Source organism: Pieris rapae, chromosome 6 (genome assembly GCF_905147795.1).
Source record: "Pieris rapae chromosome 6, ilPieRapa1.1, whole genome shotgun sequence".
Classification (NCBI taxonomy): Eukaryota; Metazoa; Arthropoda; class Insecta; order Lepidoptera; family Pieridae; genus Pieris; species Pieris rapae.
In genome coordinates this window covers 1576757-1599764 of record NC_059514.1, presented here as the reverse complement: position 1 = coordinate 1599764, position 23008 = coordinate 1576757, and the positions used below count along the sequence as shown (strand labels likewise).

At 33.9% G+C, this 23008-nt stretch overlaps 3 protein-coding genes and 1 long non-coding RNA gene across 7 annotated transcripts; 2 read left to right on the top strand and 2 right to left on the bottom strand.

The window, feature by feature from the left end:
- The first annotated feature begins 2031 nt into the window (after positions 1-2031).
- On the top strand, positions 2032-3092 carry LOC110997320. Its single transcript, XR_002600328.2, has 3 exons — positions 2032-2105; positions 2482-2640; positions 2904-3092. It is a non-coding gene; the product is annotated as an uncharacterized LOC110997320 (long non-coding RNA).
- A 111-nt stretch (positions 3093-3203) lies between these two features.
- LOC110997053 (protein tumorous imaginal discs, mitochondrial) lies at positions 3204-9379 on the bottom strand. Of its 4 annotated transcripts, XM_022265026.2 has the most exons (11): positions 9177-9376; positions 8795-9006; positions 8473-8706; positions 8207-8375; positions 7813-7907; positions 7287-7445; positions 6743-6814; positions 6460-6567; positions 5977-6082; positions 4671-4698; positions 3612-3746 (listed from the first exon to the last, which is right to left on the bottom strand). In XM_022265026.2, exons 1-10 carry the CDS (start codon positions 9334-9336, stop codon positions 4685-4687), a joined length of 1329 nt encoding a protein of 442 aa, XP_022120718.2. In that variant the 5' UTR covers positions 9337-9376; the 3' UTR covers positions 3612-3746; positions 4671-4684. The 4 variants fall into 4 exon arrangements, with proteins under 4 accessions (XP_022120708.2, XP_022120718.2, XP_022120699.2 ...); XM_022265016.2 differs by lacking the exon at positions 4671-4698 and having other exon boundaries at positions 3204-3746; XM_022265007.2 differs by lacking the exon at positions 3612-3746 and having other exon boundaries at positions 4667-5686; positions 9177-9379.
- A 137-nt stretch (positions 9380-9516) lies between these two features.
- Positions 9517-21282, top strand: LOC110997267 (protein king tubby). Its single transcript, XM_022265339.2, has 7 exons — positions 9517-9718; positions 9811-9934; positions 10037-10126; positions 15333-15514; positions 15810-15993; positions 16548-16747; positions 17254-21282. The coding sequence occupies exons 1-7, from the start codon at positions 9680-9682 to the stop codon at positions 17656-17658; spliced, it is 1224 nt and encodes a 407-aa protein (XP_022121031.2). The 5' UTR covers positions 9517-9679; the 3' UTR covers positions 17659-21282.
- Positions 21283-21613: 331 nt separating this feature from the next.
- Positions 21614-22162, bottom strand: LOC110997026 (60S ribosomal protein L28). The gene has a single exon (XM_022264972.2). The coding sequence runs from the start codon at positions 22074-22076 to the stop codon at positions 21651-21653; it is 426 nt and encodes a 141-aa protein (XP_022120664.2). The 5' UTR covers positions 22077-22162; the 3' UTR covers positions 21614-21650.
- Between the last annotated feature and the right edge of the window lie 846 nt (positions 22163-23008).

Here is a 23008-nt window from a genome sequence, read left to right as displayed (position 1 = left end):
CGCAAGTACTTGTGTCATGGTTAACGTGGAGGCGTGTTCACAATTTCTGAGAAAACGAAATCAAAAGGTGTCTTTAGATGAAAGTAAGCAAGAAATGTAAAGGTGATAAGTATATACTATATATAGATATCTCTTTCCTATATTTATGTAGGTGTTTACTCGCGTTTATTGATTACCTACACACATTATTATATCATATATAATTTTTTCCGTTTTTGCAATATTGATTTAGTTAAAACATTTTTTTTGCATTATAAAAATAAATAAATCAACGGTGGTACAACCTTTTTAGGTCTAGGCCTCAGATTTCTGTGTCTGTTTCATGAACATTTGTCTATCTAATAGGCAGCTTCTTGTGCCTGAGATACAGATCTGATTCAAGCCAGTTTCATCACGATGTTTTCCTTCACAGTTTGAGCAAATGTTAAATGCGCACATAGAAATCATGTCCATTAGTGCACAGCTGGTTTGAACCTAAGACCACAGGGATAAAAATCGCACGATGAAGCCACTAATAATAGTACAGATATTCGAAGTGAACATATAAATTTGTTGATATATTTTAAGCTATTTATTCATTAAACCCATTCATATTGAATCAATTTTTTGTACTTTATCTAATATTTTTTTAAAGATGCTAAACAATTTGGTTTAAAGTAACTTCTAGACTAAACGTTCCTATCACCGCCATAACGATTTCTAGTAAGGGTAAACAATGTCGAAACAAACAAAACTATATTACTAAACGCCAGCGTTATGAGTATTAACGATTATGGGGACCTTGCCGCTAAATATTGCTCAGTGGTACAATATCTCAACACATTATAATAACGGGGATGCTTCAATGAATGTTGTGGGACACTTTATACTAAAACTGTCGGGGTTTTCGACTTTAATGTAAATAAAGGGAAATTTATTTAAAAAGTGAGATATATATATATAGCGTTGTTTTATATATATATATATATATATATAGTTTAATTTAAATTATTGTTAGACATGTTTGAATATCAGAAGGTGCCAGAATGTTTTTGTGATACAGTTGCAAACTTTTTTGGCTTATAAATTAGATATCTCTGCACCAATATCTCATTTTAAATTAATTCAAAACCACTTTTGCCTGAAGCAGATAAAGTAAGGTGTAAATAGGTTGTAGAATCAAATAAAATCAAATTAAAAATCACTTATTCATATAGGTAACACTTATGAACGTCAAAAAAAAGAAATATAAATCCAAAGTTCTCAGTTCTCAAATCAAATCTAAAGTTCTAAAATCGATAGATGAGAGGTAAAGGACATAACAACAATGTATTTGGTATTGGGAACACCGTAAACACCCCCCAAACATGGCGCATGATATTTTTAGTAGTAAAAAAACTGTTTTACTTATTTTCTAAAGACAATTTATTTATTAACCGAGTTTGGTCACATTTTTTTATGCAAAAGGGTCGTCGTCGAAGCATAATGACCGTTTCACCGTAACACTTATTGAAAATGCAAAATGTTTAATGGAACGAGTATCGTTCGTGGCTTCTATTAATTATCTGAAGTTGCTAATTGCAATACTCAGAATCCTAGTTATATAAACATATACCTAGGATATAGCACTAACATATAATAGAGAGAATGTAACTTTTTATTTTTAAATAATTATACATTTTGTTAGAAGTTTTTGTTTATTATGTAATAGCCTCCTCTCATCTAATAATAATCATAATTGATACTGTATGTAGTATATAGTGATACTGTATGTAACCCATAAACACACTGCCAGCATGCTCGCAATGCGTTGCCGTGCTTCTTTGCCGTTTTGTTGTATATTTAATAGCAGATAATGCATTATATAGATATGAGTTTCAGTAGCTCATAAGTAACTAAAACTCATATCTAAAACTTTTATATTAATTAGGTATTAAAAAAATCGCTTAAATAAAACACGAATGACTTATCAGCGATCATATATTATGTGACGTATAAAATATATAAAGTATAAATAAATAATATTAAACTTTTTTTTCATGTAACAAGAAACTCAAATAAATGTTTCAAGTAGCCGACATTTTGAAACACTGAAGCCATCGAATAATATCCGCGGAACGATATCTGTAAGTATTCAAGATCATTCATCATCTGTACCAGATTTTGACTAAGTAGGAAGGATTTTTTTAGTTTATACCTATTTAGCAAACAGTCCTATTTCATACTTAATAAACAACGACGCTACACCTTTTTACGGTCTGGGCCTCGTAATCATTGGTTTTTTTCTACTATACATGTTGGTGATTAATATACACGCGAGAGCCACTAGGCCAACACTGCTTAAGTGGTATTAGAATGTTTTATAGCGACATCTATCATCTGCGAGTACAAAACACTAAGATACACAAAATCTCGATTTTAGCCCAGTCAAAACAGAATCTCCCTTCCTCCACAGTTTGTTTGTATATAACCGAGTATCGCAATTTTTGTTTGTTTTTTCAGTTTTGCCTTGGAAAATGTTTCATAGGACGCGGCTTACCAGTAGCCATATGTTTATATTACCTTCTTGGAGTTTTGGCTTTTGGTGTTTTAAGAACAAACAACATAACGGATTCGCTTTCGTTTCCATTGGAGTTTACTTCAGCTGGTGGTTTGGAATTTGTTAGTATTTTCAGCACATTAATTCACAAATTTAACTTAGGTTTATACTTTTGAATCTGTCTCTGATAAACTTATATTGTTTATTTGTTCAATATTTTTTCTTTAGATAAATCTTAAATTTTCTTAAATAAACAAGTCTACTTCTATCATCAATACAAAACTAGCTTGTACTTCAAAAATTTTAGAATATAGTATTTAACTTTACAAAACTTCATCAAAATAAGATAATCAGTTCAACCTTTTGTTTCATTTTTAATCTTCAGGTTGAAAGCTCTACAAGAGTGTTATACGGCTTATACACAGAGGGCGCCATGTGTTTGATGGCTTATACATTGGCAACGATTAGACGATACGGTAGCGACACCATCACAGATGTCGCTAACAACTATAGACTGCTTGTAACAGATCAATAACAAGATTGTTAGTTAATTCATTTTCTACAAAAGGACGTTCCTAAGCTGAAAGTTTTTGAGTGTTTAAAGGGTTCATAATTAAATGTATTTAAAAAATATTGTATTTTATTTCAGAGCGTGCATAATTTGGATTGGAAATAAAAACAAATATAATTTTAAGAATTTTATTAGATTCCTACAAACTAGTCAACTGCTATATACAGCATTCAATTGTTTCCAATTTATTCTAAAATGAATATTTAAGAAGAAACTACAAAGCATTCCGAACAGAATGATTGAAACAAAATTCCCGAGATAAAAACTATTATATCACAGAATTAGAGGAAAATCAAGAAACGAAAATGAAAGATGTGATTTGCTAATTTTATTGGTAATTTACGGTTGCCACATTCAGACTTATTAAACCCCTTGACCAATTAATAAATCTCTATAAAATTTAATAACAAAAATGTTCGTACTCTATTTCAGATTTTCAATACCTATACAATGCAAATTATTTATAACTCAAATAATCAAAATGTATTTTAAGCGATAAAAACAAATCTGAATGCGACTCTATGTTAAGTTAACCCTTGCTTCTCTTTGATTCTTTTAAGTCATCCTCGGTGGCTCCCTCTATGCTTTTCTTGTCTTTGAGCGCCTCCTTCACTGCATCCACCAAGTTTTGTGGCTCTGATACAGATATTTTTTTACCTGTGGGTAAGTAAATAGCAAACTGTTTGAAATCTCTTAATAAAATCACCTGATATATAGTTAAAGATAGTTGTGGTACACGATTTTTGTAGAAATTTATACATTTTTGCTGGATAACAATATTTTAAATAAAGTTTGTTTGTATTAGTTGATTACTGCGTTACTAATTCTTAAGACCGGCAACGCAATCGCGTACCTTCTGGCATTGTGGGTCTATGGGCGACGGTATGACTTAACATCAGATGAGCCCCTGCCAGAATTCTTAAAAGAAACTGAAAAACTGTCAAATACTTTATTATTGAAGTCATTTTAATAATACTTGTCTTTGATTGTTTCTTTTGTAATAGGTAACGAATTTGGAGGGAGGGGTTTTGGAGTAAAACGTTAAGATTCGGGACAGGCGTTAATTATGCGGTATTGTTAATATTATTTTCGACTTTCCGATACTTTACACACCATAATTGGTAATTTTTAGATGTAATAGTAACGAAAATTGGGTACAGAATATCAAAAATTACATGACGTTATACTTGAATTCTCCCGCCTCCCATATGTACATAATTATATATATATAGTACAGATCTTTTTTTACAGAAATTTACTCTAGCCAAATCTAAAACCTACCAAGGTTCTACTAAAGTATAAATCATTCAATATAATTAGGACAATTCTTTTTATGAATAAAATAACGAAGATTTCTAATACTTTTCCAAACTCAGACCGCTGTAGGTCCATGAATTAGTAGTTTACTGCATTGTTTCAACCTAAATAACACTAAACTAAACAATACCCACCATTTAACATGTTAATAAGTAAAGATTACATACTCGTGTTATTGACATATAAGATATATCCATCATGCTACATGTTATATTAAATAACTACAAATAAACCCAACTCTAATCAACCCGTCTTGGAACTTACAAGGACATCTCTGCCTACGCCTCCTTACCTATGACAATAAGTAGGCTTTAGAATTTAAAACATCTAAATATAAAATTATAGCATGATGGGACAAGGAAATAAAACAACAATTTAATCAACATTATATATTCATGGAATTATTTACATTATAAAATAAATTACAACCATCATACTATAAGATTATAGTGCCTACAAATTTAATAGCCTCATTCAGGGTAGAGACTTAGTACAGCCGTTGGGCTGGCAAAATTTAATATTTTGACATATGGGAGTTGTCCCATATGTCAAAATATTAAATTTTGACAAACATTAATATTTGCGTTAAGTCTCCACCCTAAATCCCGCAGACACTAACAACGAGAACGCAAACGATACGACGTTACGCATCGTTTGATTCTGATTGGTCAAAGGCTCGTATCGCGTTTCTGCGAATGGACTACAGTTTCTGTCGACCAATCAAATGTCAACATTCTCAACCCAACTGTCAGTTCACTTATAAATATGTCAACTGTATTAAACGCTTAACTCTAATTTGCCGTCTAAATATTTGTAATAGTCTAATACAGTACTTTGTACTCTGTGAAAAAAAAATTCTTTGAACTGAAACCAATTATCAGCGATATAAATCACGGTTTATATCGCTGATATAATTGGTTTCAATTTAAAGTATTTATAACGTGACTAAACGTTTAGAAATTACGCTTCATACAACTCCGGTTGCTGGTCTTTCTGTTTCTTAATCGCTCTTTGGTAACCCATTGGTACATCCAAGGGTTGAGTCTGAACGTGCTCCTGTATTTCCTGTACATCATACTTGGGAGCGTCAAACAATATAAGCCCAACACAAAATAGGCTTATAGATACACCTAATAGGAAAGCCGAGCGATTGTTTTCGTAGGCCTGCACCAAACTATCGATAAACGTCCATTTTGATTCGCGTTTCGTCTCAGAGTCTCTGTTCTGCGGATGTATATTTTGTGATTTCGTCTGATTACTATCGCTACTTTTTGTGCTTTCTGCAAAATAAAGTATCGTTTGATAGCTGTTTAAGTGGCCTTCTATTTTTAGATATTATATTTTGTCATTTAATTCATCGACAGAAACTCAAATCGCAAACATGTACGTAGGTTACGTACGCGTACAGTACGTACGCTAATGTTATGTATTCATTTAATTTATAAAATCTATTAATAAATACCAAATAGGATTAATAATAGCAATTGAAACCTGAAATATTAACTTAGAAACACTTACAGCATATTAACCGACAAAATCCTTTTGTAAAGAAAAAATTTTCAACTCTTACCATCTCTGTCGAAGGAAACGCCATGAATTTGACCCGGAGTGTCATCCTCTAATTCCGCATACGCATACATCAGCGCTTTCTGCTTTGCGCTTAGTGTCTTTGGTACCTGGAAGAATATACTTAGAATCATGAAAACGATAACAACAATTTAGGTAAACATTATTTTTCAATATTGGTTGATTAAATTAAGAATATTATTTATAACTATACACATCTCAATGTCGATTAGAATAAAATAATGTTTTTTGAATTTGTTAGAAAGATCTTAAAGGATCGTACAATTAACCTTGGAAACCATTTATATTTATTAGTAGCATCATACTAATAGAAACAATATAAAATCAATGTGTTACTTAGGGTAAAAAAATAAATGAAATATTCCGTTGTTACTCTGTCACACAACTAACAAAATAGAATTATTCACTACGCCATAAACAATAGAGGCTCGTCATATGTATATTAGCTTGAATAAAATCAATTTACCTGTATTTTAATATGAACGTAATGGTCGCCATATCCATGTTGGCTCACTCGCTTCATGCCTTTGCGCGATAGACGGATTGTACTGTGGGACGATGTTCCTGGTACAATCTGAAATTATGACAATGCTAAGGCTAATATAAATCAGCTATCGACAATTGAAATAATATACTTTTTATAGTAAGCACATAAACTGCTTTCTGTATAATTCGTTTTTGCATACAAATAGAATATTGGTCTCCAGCATATGCTGATAAAATGAGGAACAAAATAAAATCAATCAAACCTGTAATGTATGGTCTTCATACAATCCTTGTATTCGGACAGTGCCACCCAATAAGGCTTGAGACACGGAAATCTGTAAAGCACAATTACTTATGAACAACATGTCTTTTAATTGCTAAGAACTTACAATAAAATAAAAGAATTTCCAATTTTCCATTTCTTTGATTTTTTATATGCAATAACAACCTTAAGCATCATTGTTAGACTGGCTGTCTGAAACTATGCAATATAACTCTTAATCATCAATTGTTTATGATGCAATATTTATTTTGTTTTGCTGACAATAAAAAAAGCTGATATGATCAAGATCATCCTGAGCTATAATTCATAGTTTCAGACAGCCAGTCTAACAATGATGCTTAAGGTTGTTATTGCAAATAGTTTATTACCTTTAAAAGGTTTGCCTATGAAAAATAAAGATACTGATAATAGAGGTCAAAACCCATAACGGTTATATAACTTTTATAAGAAAGTTTTGATAGTATTTGATCATTACATAATATACATAGACATCGCAAAACTATACGAGGTATTTATAATCATACCGTGCAGTCTGTGTGTACATCAGGTCCATCACGTTTGAAGTAACTAGAGGTGTCCACTTTAAATGTAACAAATATCTCATTGCTACCAACTGACATACGCACTGTCTGACCATCTTCAACACCCGCAGGTACGGGAACTGTTATTTTTTTTCTTTGTACCTGGAAAAATATTTCTATTAGTATGACAAGAAAAATCCAATGACAACATAACATATGTATAAAAATTTTCAAATCAATAATTGAGGTGTAATTTATACTAAATCATAATAACATCTATATTACTAAAGCCCTAACACTACAGCCTCTGTGTTGTAAGTAACAAGATTTCAAACAGCATCTCTGTATGACATGGTGCATATTTTAAAAAAAACCAACTAAATAATTGATTTGAATGTGTACCATAATATAATACCATAATATGGACAAGGAAACATATTTTGTAGACAATTATTTTCCGAACATATAGTCTAAGGAGTAGTTAATGTTGCTGCCATTCAAAAATTATTTTACTTTTCTAACTACTTACACTTTGGCCTTTGCCCTCACATTCAACACAGGGGTACTTAATTAGCATTCTTGTTCCATGACAATGTCGACAAGTAGACCTCATAACAAATGGACCTAAAAAAAATAAGTTATTCATAATTGTGTTGATTCTTTATTTTAAAAACGCAAAAATGAACACTGAAATGAGTAATATAATATTAGTCTATATCTTAAAATAATTTGAGTTCAATTTTATATATAGTGCAAGCTAAGATCAAAAATATAAATTTAAATTTATAGTAGAGTAGTAAATTACTTTTCTAATTTAAAATATTGCTGCTACAAGTCCAGCAGATATCAAACTGTTGTTCTTATTTATTAGTTTTACTTTTAGAAAAGAGGATCTCATATGAATACATAATAAAATAAGTTACCTCTTGAAAATGTTTCCATTCCAGTACCATTACAATAAGTGCATTTGATAGCTTTTGTACCAAGTTCACATCTGCTTCCTTGACATTTTGGGCATGTGTCCACAACATTTACATTAATATCTTTATTCACACCCCTTGCTGCTTCAGTAAAACGTAGGTTAACTACTACCTGAAAAGTTAAATAAAAAATTTGTAATAAAAGTTAAATAAATCAAAAGTAATAACTTATTTTTAAGTATAAGTATATACAATTTGTTAATACGCACCTCTTGGGCTGCTCCATATCCAAATTGACTCTCTGCAAAGTCACTGAAAGCCTCACTTTTAAAGCCAGCGTCACCAAATATTTTTCTGAACAGCTCCTCAGGATCTATTGTAGACTTATATTGCCACTGATGTGTAAAACCATCATTACCGCCAGGGCCTCCCATACCACCCATCTGATCTGACGTGGTTCCATATGTATCATATTGTTTACGCTTTGATTCATCAGACAGGATCTATAAAAGATATTTAAAACTATGATTTTTAAGGATTTTGAATTATATTTTAGGTTACTTCAAAGTAAATGAGTTTGAAAAAACTAACCTCATAGGCTTCTGATACTTCCTGAAACTTTTTAGGAGCTTCTGGGTCAGATTTGTTTGCATCAGGGTGATATTTTTTAGCAAGCTGATAATATGCTTTCTTGATATCCTTAGCAGAAGCATTCTTAGCAACTCCAAGAACTTTATAATAGTCAGTTCGAGCACTTAAGCTGCTTGAAGTATGTATTAAGCGATGTTTCGCTATTTCGTTATCTGAGGAAAGAGTAAAGGTTATGTTAAAAGTTCCTGCAAAATATTTTTTTCTGGCAAACTAGGAATAAAATAAAGGGTTCTTATACTTTTTTAATATACTGTATAACAAATAAATAAGAACTAAAATCAAATTAAATGCCGGTGATGTAATGTCAGCATGTAAAACTTACATTTAAAATTTTTATGTAGGAATACCAAGGTCCCCCCTGCGTGGTTACAATTATTACATTTGTGCAAGAAACGACAAGAAGTTTTAGATAAGTTACTATTAAAAACCGAGCTAATCGTTCTTGGATTTAAAAATCCAAGAAAACTCCGGGTCGGGGCCATTTTTTGATGAAATTATTTAAATGACAGATATAAAACAATTTCTATTTTGACATTATAGAATCATACATATCTACAGATCAGCACTCTGCCAAAAAATGATTGTCACTATTTGCGTTTTTCCAGGGTTATCGAGAAGTATTCTAAACTGACAGTTGACAATTATTTGGGCATAACGTATTCCTGGCAACGGTAGGCAAGATGATATATAAACAAAAAACATTAAAAATAATTATTATAAATTACAACTAAATAGTATCATTGTAATCAATGAGGTGTTGGGAAATTTGCCAATTTTGTACAAAATTGTGTTTCGCGTTAACGTGCAAAATATATCAAAACTGAAATGGCTTCTACTAATATTCGGGATCAACTCGAACATCAAGTAATGATTTGTATTACTTTCGTTCATATGTAATTTATATATATCGATCCACCATACTTTGTTTTTATTAAGCGGTATTCTTCTTATTAAAGCGGCAGCGTGTGGAACAAAGGATGAAGCAAAAGCGCCAAAGCCTTGGATTGGTTCAAGCTAATGACTTGAGAGTTGGTTCTGCAAAGCGTCCTATCTCTGGTAGTCGTTCTAGAGAACTTCATGGTAATGGAATGATAAATGTATTTTAGAGCTCCTGTCAATTAAGTTCTGCATGTTTGGCTGTTTATTTTTATGTTACGCGTTTTATTTTCTTTTCTATAACAGGCTATGATGGTCCGATGCAATTTCTTATGTCACCAGTAAATCCTGACCAAGTTATACCTCTTCAGACAAATAGAATTTCCACTTATGATGGTAAGTTTTGTGTATTCTCATCTTTTTGCTTACAGGTACATAGAATACGCAATTATAATTTGAATTGTAATTATTAAAATGAGTGTCTTCTTATATTTAGTCTGCATATGTATGTTCTCTTCTCTCTGAGTGATAAATTCAAGAGCATTAGTTGTACTTGTATTTCACATTCCATGTCTCTTTCATAGTGTTATAGTTTATGTTTAAACAAACAACAATGGCTTTTTTTACAAATACAACATTAAAAATGTGATGTAGCTAAATGTGCATCACTAAACAACTATATAAACCTTAATATATATGGAAATTTATTTTACAACACATCTTACACAATCAAGTTTATTTACAATCAAATAAATCCATGAAATAATAAATATTGTGGCGTCCTCGTCGTCATTGGTAGCTGAAATAAATTATATATTAAATTACAAAAATGCACTTACCAACTTTTACGTATAGACCGTGTCTATTGTTCTCCGCGGCAGACGGGGGGCGAGGCACGCGCATTCCACAGCGCGCTCCGCCACCAGTACGGCCCACGACTTCTTAAGTGACACACGTACATCTCGCTGCCGACGCCGCGGTTTATTTTTACGAAAAAGATATACATCGTTGAGATCACACAAGTTTTATTATTTTTATATAGTGATATACGACAACGCGAACACTATACTGGTGACCCCGACGTGATAAGAGTAAGAAAAAACTACACGCCACGCGGTCTTAGCACTTTTGTCATGCAAGACGATAACGGTGGGGACACGGACAATATGGAAAAAGGTGCACATGAAATTTTCAAAGTTGGAATTAAAATACCACCATTTTTACCGAATAGACCTGCACTCTGGTTTGCTCAATTGGAAGGCCAATTTTGTTTGGCGGGAATAACGTCAGACACGACTAAATTTTATAACGCGACTAGCCAACTGGACCCACAGTTCGCTATTGAAGTTGCGGATATTATAGAAAGTCCTCCCAAAGACAACAAATACCAAACCCTCAAAGCGGAGCTAATAAGGCGATTAAGTAAACCGCGCGAAGAAGAAATCAGGCAATTTTTAGACAATCAAGAACTCGGCACTAGAAAGCCTTCACAATTTCTTCGTCACCTACAACATTTGGCCGGACCACAGGTACCAGACGAATTTATTAGATCAGCATGGCACAATAGGTTACCCAATAACATTCAACCTATCATTGCATCGCATATGGATATGCCGCTAGAGAAACTTGCAGAGTTGGCTGACAAAATTATAGCCATCGCAGCCCCAACCCCACCAAATGTTTACGCCGCTACATCGTCCTCAGCTAACCAACATGCTGGAAATCCTCCAGACCACTACCTCACCGCCTTAGAAAGCTTGGCCAGGCAAGTTAACGAATTAACCAAGCAAGTTGCTTCCCTGAGCATGCATAATAGCCGATCAAGCAGATCACCACAACGTAGGTATAACAGATCAAGATCTCACTCTCGCTCCACCCAAAGATGGAAGGAAAACAAAATGAATAGCGTGTGTTACTACCACAGAAAATTCGGTGAAAACGCCATAAAATGTCTCACGCCCTGTTCCTACAAGACTTTAAACGCGAACGGCAGCCTGTAGTGGCGGCTAACGACTGCCTTACGCATACTCCTAATGACCGCCTCTTCATCGTCGAAAAGAAAACTAAACTGAAGTACTTGATAGACACGGGATCTGACGTTTGCGTTTTTCCTAAGTCGGCGACCAGAGACCAGCGTCATAAAACTAAATATGAGTTATACGCTGCCAACAACACTATCATAGCTACGTATGGCTACATAGCCTTACACCTGGACCTCGGACTTCGCCGGGACTTCACCTGGAGATTCGTAGTTGCGGACGTCACACGACCCATTATTGGTGTTGACTTCTTGGGCCACTACAACCTATTAGTGGACTGTCGTCGTCACCGCCTCATCGACGGCCTCACAAGTTTGTCCGTCAACGCGCCACGCTGCGCCAACATTTCTGTGGAAACGGTGACCATCAAAACAGTTGCTGGAAACTCCGACTTCCATGACTTACTTCGCAACTACCCAGATGTAACGAAACCTACTGGAAATCCAAAAGAAACCAAGCACTAAACGAAGCATCATATACGTACTACCCCTGGTCCACCAGTCGCAGCTCGTCCCAGACGTTTAGCCCCAGATAGACTGCTTATTGCGAAAAAAGAGTTTGAAGAGATGTACGCAAATGGAACAGCTCGTAGATCAGAGAGCCCATGGTCGTCTCCCTTACATTTAGCCAAAAAGAAGGACGACGGTTGGAGACCATGCGGCGACTACAGAGCACTTAATGCCAGAACCATCCCTGATCGATATCCAATAAGACAGATTAATGACTTTGTTTACCAGCTGTCTGGAGCTAAAATATTTTCAAAGATTGACCTGATTAAGGCCTACAATCAGATACCTGTCGCGAATGAGGACATACCTAAAACAGCCATAACGACACCATTCGGACTGTTCGAATTTCCGTATATGACCTTTGGTTTAAGAAATGCTGCTCAAACCTTCCAAAGATTCATCGATGAAGTTCTTCAAGGCCTGGAATTTACATATGGGTATATTGACGACATCCTAGTATTCTCGAAGACCAGAGAACTCCATCTTCAGCACCTTAAAACTGTCTTCGAACGACTTAACCAGTATGGCATCTTAATAAACACCTCTAAGTCCATATTCGGCATTAACGAAGTAACTTTCCTCGGCTACAGCGTCTCGACTGAAGGCATACGCCCCCTCAAAGAGAAAGTGGAAGCTATTACCAACTACCCACAGCCAAAAACAGCAAAACAACTCCGACGGTTCCTGGGAATGATAAACTACTACCGGAAATTCATCCCTGATGCAGCAAAGATACAGGCTCCTCTGAACGATGCCTTAACAGGTAACATCAAAGGAAATGCACCTATCGATATGACTAACCTTGTAACAGCTTTCAATGAGTGCAAGCGCAGCCTATCTCAAGCCACTTTTCTTGTCCACCCTGAAATCAACCTGGATCTAGCCTTATTCACAGATGCTTCAGACGACTCCATCGGCGCTGTCCTGCAACAAAAACGAAAAGGCAACTGGGAACCCTTGGGATTTTTCTCTCGTAAACTGACGACATCGCAAAAAAAATATAGTCCATACGATAGGGAGCTTCTGGCCATATACGAAGGTATCAAACACTTTAAATATATGTTGGAAGCAAGAAACTTTTGCATTTACACCGATCACAAGCCCATCACCTACGCCTTCACAACAAACAGAAGCTAGTGCTCTCCAAGACAATTCCGCTATCTTGACTATATATCTCAATTCACCACCGATCTAAAATACATTCCCGGTAAAGACAACATCGTCGCTGACGCCCTATCACGTGTAGAAGAGATTGTCACCATAAATTACGACGCACTTGCAAGAGATCAGGCTCAAGACCCTGAATTGCAAGCTTTGCTTACCAAAAACACAGCACTACAACTGAAGCAGATCGCTGAAAACCAGTTGTACTGCGATTTTTCCACCAAATCGCCTAGACCGTATATAACACCTGCCTATCGCAAACGCGTTTTTGAAACCATACACCAACTCAGCCATCCAAGCGGCCCTACCACTGCTAAAATGGTAGCTCAAAGATTTGTGTGGCCCGGAGTAAGACGCGATTGCAAAACTTGGGCAAAGGAATGTGTAGACTGCCAACGAAGTAAAGTCAACAAACATACGAACGCACCATTTACAACCTTTTCAGTACCATCAGAACGTTTCGCCCACGTACACCTGGACATTATAGGCCCATTACCATACTCTAATGGCTTTAGATACTGCCTGACAGCAATAGACCGCTTCACACGTTGGCCTGATGCCTATCCACTAGCGGATATTACAGCAGAAACTTGTGCTTCCGCGTTCATTACCAACTGGGTATCTCGTCATGGATGTCCACAAACTGTAACAACAGACAGAGGCTTACAATTTCAATCACAACTCTTCCAAAGCATCACTAACCTGATTGGCGCAGAACATCGTCCCACCACCTCATACCATCCGCAATGCAATGGAATGGTGGAGAGATTACATCGCCAACTAAAAGCAGCCATCATCTGTCACAACAACCCACAGTGGACTGAAACACTTCCCCTAGTGCTACTAGGAATAAGAGCTGCCTGGAAAGAAGATCTGCAGGCATCAGCCGCCGAGCTAGTATATGGAGAACCACTACGACTACCGGGACAATTTTTCTCAACTTCGCTTGACCAGAACCTAAATCCAGCAGACTATACAGCTCGCTTGAGAAATCATATGGCAGCATTAACCCCAACTCCTGCATCAAACCACAACAGTAAAACATTCTATTTGCCGAATGACATACATACTGCACAGTTTGTTTTTCTTCGCCGTGGTCCCGCAAAACGATCACTTGAATCACCATATACCGGCCCATATAAAGTTCTGAAAAGAAATACAAAAACATTTTCATTAGACATAAAAGGCAAAGAAGTTACAGTAACAATAGACAGAATAAAACCAGCTTACCTTACGAAAGAAAACAGAGAATACGACACGACCATTCGTTCACCGATGACCGTACTGCCGCTTCACACCAATCACGATGCACCGCTACCTGAAAAAAAGACTAGAAGTGGAAGATTAGTTAAGTTTCCGGACTACTATCGACCGTGAAACGGTCTCGGCAGGGGAGTGATGTGGCGTCCTCGTCGTCATTGGTAGCTGAAATAAATTATATATTAAATTACAAAAATGCACTTACCAACTTTTACGTATAGACCGTGTCTATTGTTCTCCGCGGCAGACGGGGGGCGAGGCACGCGCATTCCACAGCGCGCTCCGCCACCAGTACGGCCCACGACTTCTTAAGTGACACACGTACATCTCGCTGCCGACGCCGCGGTTTATTTTTACGAAAAAGATATACATCGTTGAGATCACACAAGTTTTATTATTTTTATATAGTGATATACGACAACGCGAACACTATAATATAATATGTGATATAGCAATAAAATTGAAACAGTATAATAAAATTTGCACCTAAATACAGAGATAAACTCCAAGGCAATATTTGATTAAGTTTATTAAACAAAATGTTATCTACAGACAGCTATTTACAACTATTTAATTGATAATTATGCAAGTCATCAGTTTTTTTTTTAAGATTTATTTTCACTGTTTCAGAACTGGGCAATCAAATTGAAGTCCTAACAGTGGGTGATGACACAGGAGAAGGTAGCTGTGAAGAGGGAGAAAGTGTGCCAGTTTGTAGTGTAGGACGGGAAGCAAGTGCAGATGATCTGTGTGCTGATGCAGCTGTTGCACCTATGCTGTCGCGGCCTCAAAGAGATGGTTCACCGAGTCAAGTTAGTATTGTTCCGTTCTAATAAAGGTTTAAAATATTTAATAGATATTTTTATAAAAAACAAGGTGTCACATAAGCAGATTAATACTACTACTAAATACAATAATGACCAGATTGCTTACTAAATTTATATGAACTATGTATTTGACCATTATATAATATACACATAGTTTCTATGTAGGTAGTCCTTGGGTTTTAATGTTAACTATTAATGGCTCATAATATGCATATTCATAAATCATAATATGCCTAAGAGTATTTTGCTAAACAATTAAAAATTGATGTTTTTTTTATAGAATGCCGAAATAGAAGGCTCTGTAGAGGGTGCAGTTGAGACTTTTGTAATAACTCCAGCTAAGCATGGAACATTGTACAAGTGTAGAATAGCGAGAGACAGGAAGGGCATGGATAGAGGTCTATATCCTACTTATTTCCTGCATTTAGAAAAGGACTATGGCAAGAAAGTATTTTTACTAGCAGGTTTGTTATTTGATCATTTATAAATATTTTATGTAGAGCAAGAGTTTGAATCTATTGTTTATACCTATTGTTATAGTTCCATTGTTTGATGTTATAGAATAAGATATGCTGTCTTTAAATTACTTTTAAAAAACATGCAATTTTTTTCTAACTATCAAATTATTACCACTAGTTAACAGTATATAGAAAACTTACTCCATATAGATTTAGTATTGTGAATATGTGTGTAATGGTGAATGTGGTATAGTCATAGAACAGATATTTATTTTATATTTTACTTATATAACTTTCATAATGTTATAGTTAGTAGAGGGAGGGTAAAACTTGCTGAGTTTCTTGCCTGTTCTTCTCAGAATAAGGCCTCGGTAGTTTTGCGAACGGATGGCGTAGTCTTGCTCTTTCGCGAATTTTGTAAACGGTTTTGACATTCATAAGCATTCCCTAAGAGGCATCTAAACTGAATAAATGAATTTTGTTTTTTTTTTTTTGTCAGCAAGTGAGCTTTATTATTATTGTGGAACAATTTTAAGTGCCTAAAACTCGTATTTTTTTAGGTCGGAAACGCAAGAAGTCAACAACATCCAATTACCTGATATCTACAGACCCCACAGAGTTAACACGTCAAGCCGATAGCTATGCTGGAAAATTAAGATCCAATTTACTTGGTACAGCATTCACTGTGTATGATAATGGCAAAGCTTGGAGGAAGAACTCTAGGGATTCTCCACGTCATGAGTTGGCTGCAGTTGTATATGTAAGTTAAGTAATGATACAATCTATATTGCTAAAATGTGGTTGTAATTATAGATATAATATTGCAGTAGAATAGAGATGCAACGCAACATTTTTGTGTCAAAGTGGACTTTTTAGGACCAGAATTTATTTTTCATTCATTCGTCTTACAGATTTAAATTATAGCAAGTCTTACAATATTTATTACGTACATTGTAAGAGCTAGTTGATCTACACACTAATTGATAGACACTTCAATAATGACTTGATTATTGTGAAAATTCACTTCACTGATTTTATGAAATCTGTATAACTTCTACCAAGGAATTGCTTGTGATAGTGTGTGACAACCTCTTTTATATTCTATTCCGAATTAGATTAATTCGTAAAAAACCGAACGAGTCAAATGAGCAACATGCTCACTTGTACTAAAGAATATGTTTCATACATAATGTTTAGAATTTAATTAAATAAATATTAAAATCTAACAATATGTACATCAAAGTTATTATTACCTATTAATTCTAGGATACAAACGTCTTGGGCTTCAAAGGACCGCGCAAAATGACTGTTATATTACCAGGAATGACCCCAGACAGGCAGCGGGTGACAATCGCTCCACAGGACGACTCTGAGACGCTTCTAGAACGTTCTAGAAGCAAGAATTTTGATGATATCGTGGTTCTACACAATAAAACACCAGTTTGGAATGATGAAACACAATCATATGTGCTTAATTTTCACGGAAGGGTCACACAGGCAAGTGTAAAGAATTTTCAGATTGTACATGACTCGGAACCGGATTATGTTGTGATGCAATTTGGTAGAATATCCGAGGATGTGTTTACTATGGACTTCAGGTATCCATTGTGTGCCTTACAGGCTTTTGGTATCGCTTTAAGTTCCTTTGATAGTAAACTGGCCTGTGAATGATTTGTAAGCTCAGATTTTAATTTTTAAGAGTGAATATTTTCCTAATGTGACTGTCGAATAGTTGTTCAGAATGAATACAGATGAATTTGTTCATGTAGTAGGCAGGAGATATAGTCTTCAAACTGTATCCAAAACCAACTTCGAAACTTGAGCTCTGTTGTAATAACTTCTGAATGAATAATGAATTTAATTTAACTTCAGATTTTTTTATAAGTATTTATCTTGCAATAAGGCAGCTAGACTATGAGCGGTTGTGTTGAGAACTGTTCAGAGCTAAATCTCCATCGAGACTGCTCCTATCTGTCAACCGTGTCTATCAAGACTTAGGATTTGTCGCCGTTTAAGCCTATTTATTGGGTCTGGTTAGCTGCGTGGCAAGCTTATTAGGAAAATAAGCTTACCTTAAAATTAAGTTTCACAATATAGGCCACCTTGACATTCATTAGGAATATTTTTTTAATTAAAGGCTAGAAATAATTTTTTTTATTTAGAATTTCTTGTTGGAACACTATTTGACAGTCGATTTGAATAATGTTTGAGTTTGATTGGGACATTTTATAACACATACGCACGAAAATAACACAAGGGTTTTTTAATTATTTATAACTCTAGTCACAATATCACAACTATATTATTGTATATATTGAATGTCCCAATTAATAGTGGTGTCCTAATTTATAGACAGCTTGGATGGAGTTCTTTGACTCTGTTTTTCCGACCAAGAAAAACCTTGGAATTTACTATTTATACATTCCTTTGTGACTGTTAATAATGTTATGTATTAGTGTAAATTATTTATAAATAACGAATTTGATGAAATCACAATCATGATTTAGTATTTAGTTAACTTAACGCACACTCCATTTATTGGTGCTTTTGATTATAGTTATTTATTAATTTGATCCAACGAATCAATTAAATTAACACCATGTTTTAGAAAGATACCATCTTGATAGTTTAGTAATCCTTGACTTGAGGAATTGAACAATCTTAAGATTTTTTATGAATACAAATGTGACCAATTTTTATGGAATTTTGTTAGATAGATATCACAATTATTCATTGTACCTAGTTAATAAAACTGCAGTTACATTTTATCAACAATTGCAATCGGATAAATTTTGTTTATCCTAAACAGTTAAGGAATTTTGCATTTAAATGAAGTATGTACAATTTCATTGAGCTAGTCAATATGATTTAGGCTATTATTTTTAGGTACGCACAAATTTTCCACCGGTTTTAGTATGTATTGTTTATTGAATATTGAAACGATAAAGTTTGCAACAGATAAAGCATAGAATATTTGAGTAAGTCATTTTCAAAGTATTTGTAAACAATTATTTGGTGAGAAAATGCCACCTTTGATTCTAATTTAGTATTGATATAGATACCGGCAATCTTCTTGAGCATAAAACAAGGGAGTGGGGGAAAGTGCGCATCTTATCGCAGCCCGGGACACTAACATCAACTGATTTACCAATCAAGCGATCGACACGCCACCCCCCCACCCCTCTCGCAGTGATTTTCAAGTTGTTTGCCGGTATCTGTATATAATTTTTATTGCCATTCGTTTTAAGTTCTATCTAAGTATTTGTTAAAAGTAGTTTAAAAATCTGTGAGTGGTCTATGGTGAGCTTGTTAAGAATGAGTTTTTTTGTATAATGAAAAGCTGTTTTAGCTAAAGGAATTGTTTCTCTTTCTACTAAGTGTTCTTTACAGTGTGATGAAAAGAGAGGGTTTAAACCGTAAAGATACGCTACAATTAATTTAACAAATATTCGATTTATTTACGCATTGAGTACAATTTATTATTGCTTTTGAGGAAGGTTTTTTCATAATTAAAATCAATTTCAGTATAACTAAATGTAATGGCTGACGCACAAACCGTGCACCCCAAGAAAGGGAAAAAATACTAAATGTGTATAGTAGATACCTAATTTAGGCGAGAGCACTGAACCATCAATTATAATATCCATACCTAAATTATTTTTTACCTTTACAGTATTAAAAATAAGTAAGTTAAGTTTTGGTTCTTATTGCCTAAATGACATATAACAAACACAAATAATTCGAAAATCACAATATAGGTACTAGCATAATATGTTGAAAATGAACTTGTCATACATACCTACTTTAAATAAACTAATATATTAATTAAACATTTAAATGATGTGTAAGATAATTAAAATAACAATTAAAGCATGAAACGAGCTTCTAGATTAATATTTTATATAAAGTGCACGTATTTTAATCTCGAATTTATTGATCTTTTGTAAAACATAGAGCTTTCACAAATTTTAATACGAAATAAATACCAGTGTCTGTTTAACCTGTTCAAGAGAGTACTCGTAATTACATTTGTGGTAGGGGTAATCTTATATGTACTTTCCAATCAAATAGACCATCAAAATTAAAATTGCAAAAAAATAATAATAATTAGATTGCATAAAACCCTTCTGGAAATTCTTCAATATAGCTTTCTTTTTTGATATTCTTCTAAATATAAGCAGGTTACTTATATTTTTTGCTGATCTCAATTTTTTTATCAACTGCTATATATTTGTGCATATTAGGATGTCTGTATGCTTATAACAGCCTTTCAATGTTTCTTGTCGTTCAAGCATTTGTAATAAATTGCCATGTAAAAATACTAGGTTTCTTTTAATAGTCAACACACTTGGTACGGTTGTGTTTGCTTCATTTCCCTATCAGAGCAGATTATTTTTAAATTAGTTATTTTCATCACCATGGGTGAGTTGTAACATCTCGATCAACTGTCCAATCCATTCGTACATACAATATTGAAACAATGAAATTTCACAAGAGAAGCTTGGTAAAGCATTAGAAGGGTTGTTTTTATATGCATACATATAACAATAATATATAACTTGTCTGGACCTGTCTGCTTTACCAGCCATGAGTACAAGAAACATTGAGAGAGCTTAGTATGTGTCTATGTAATAGAAGTGTTTATTGTGATTTGTGACCTACAAAGTATTTGTGTATTGTGCCTTTAAGTAGGATAAATGTATGTGCCTTTTATTTTCATGTCCACTGTATTTTGTACCTGAATCTTTAAAATCATCTGTAAACCAAAAATAGGAAAACTTTGAATGAAGGAATAAAATAATCTGTGTATCATAAGATTATAAGTGCAAATTGGCTTTTTATTCACATGATCGCATGCATAAATTAAATGTTTTATATTTCTATTATTAGTTATCAATTCTGAAGAACATAACCAAACATTCCATATTTATATTAAATGTCAATGTAATTATGGGGAAATATTTAAAGTTTTCTTATTGACCATAGTCATCTTAGTATTGTATGTGGTAGCTAAAATATTTAACTTTTAGTAAGAATTTATTGTCGTTGAGATTTCAAATCATGGATTTGAACCACAACTTAGAACAAGATGTTATAACCGGGGCCCAATGGATGCAGCTGTTGGTAAACCCATTAATAGCCTCGAGTACTATTCCTTATGTTCATTGCATTTATCTTATCAAATTGATTGTATAAATTGTGTTTAAAGCTGTAAGACAAACTGTAATTTTTTTACCTTAGTTTGATGAATTCTGTTATTAATCATGTAAAAGTTTCAAAAAAAAAATTGTATTTTAATTTATTTTTATCCAATATCTAATTTCAGCTATTAGTAAGTACAAAAATTTTTATCTATTAAGTTTCTCATAATATATAATATTATAATTGATTTACAAATAAGTTTTCAATAGAAAGTCCATCAATCTTTAGTTATTGAATTGACTAATAGACACCAAATATATTAGAAAACAATTCTAGGTATGGTATAGTTAACTTGAGCATGGTCCAACTGCATATTATCTATTAATAAGATTTTATATGGTATCATTAGTAGTTTTCTACTTCATAAATGTAAAGCAAAATGAAAAATACTGATTGAAAGGTTAGTTAAAAATATACAAATCTATATTTTAAATTTTTTTTATTGGTCTTAAATACAAAACTTATTCTGCTTTTGCAGCAGCAGCTTTAGGTTTCTTTGCCTTGATTGGCCGCTGTGAACGCAGAATTGCTGAAGCACGACGTAAGGTGGCTTTGGTCAAGTCTCTGCGGTAGTTGTTAGCTTTAAGCAATCTCTTCAACTTGAAGAGGGATCTTCTGGCACCGGCCTTGAAGTTACGTTTCACTAGGTTCTTTACAGGCTTATTTGTCGCTTTAGCCTTCTTGTATACTACTGTGAAACCTTTCCTGCTTGGGTTTTCATTTTCAACCACGCCGACCGCCTTTTTGTGAATCAAGCCATTGTACTTGAAGGCATTTAGGTTAGTCACATTGTTAGGTTCCTTACTGAAGGGCTTTTTAATATTGCGCTTTTTAACGAGGAAAGCGTTGTTGTTTCGGATAATCATCCAATTTAAATGCGCCGACATTTTTAATATTTGCACTTTATTTCCACTCACAAAACAACGTGCTCACGACGTGTCCGTAGACAAAAAGGAAGATCTTGAAATTAGTTCTGACAAATGACAGATGACACAATACTTTTAGTATCCCAATAATTTGTCTATGGGTATGAGTTTGATAATTTTACAAAGCCCGCAAAAGTTGTCAACTTTTCTTGTTAAAAATTTGTTTATGTAAATATAATAACACCCGGGACGTATCTTAATACATATAAACAGATACTGGTATAACGGTATCCGAACATAATTTTAAAATGATAACTATATTACTAACTGACTACATTAATTAAAATGAAATAATTTCAAGGGTAATTGCCATGAAATGAAAAGCAATAGAATATATTATTTTATTTGGAAAATGACAAAAGTTAAGTTTATTTATCATATAATATATTACTCTTCTGCTTCTTTCCCTTGGTCCTTTCCATATCCTGTCTGTAAAGTACACCTATTATCTGATTATCTTGCAATTTAAATGTTATTTTTAACATTTCTTATTTTAGTATGCAAGAAGCATATTAAGCATGATTTGATTTCTGGCATGTAGTAGCATGAGCTTTTATTTTTTTGTTATATGTCCACATTTGGCAGCCGTACGTGAGAGTAGGTATATTTAAGGTTACTTAGTTAAGTCAAATTTATAAACAAAATCTTAGCAACTTAGTTACTTTTTTCTCACTTTCATTATGATATTTTTTCGTGATTCGCGATGCAATGTGTGCGCACACCGTCACAAAAATCCAAGACTCTGAACTTAGCTATAGTTAATATTTTAATACATTTCAATTATTAGTGTCGTTATTTCTACAAAAATAGAATATGGCGAAGATAAAATTTTTGAAAAGAATTTTGTCTTGTTACGCCAAAGAAATACTAATCATGAACATAATAATATATAA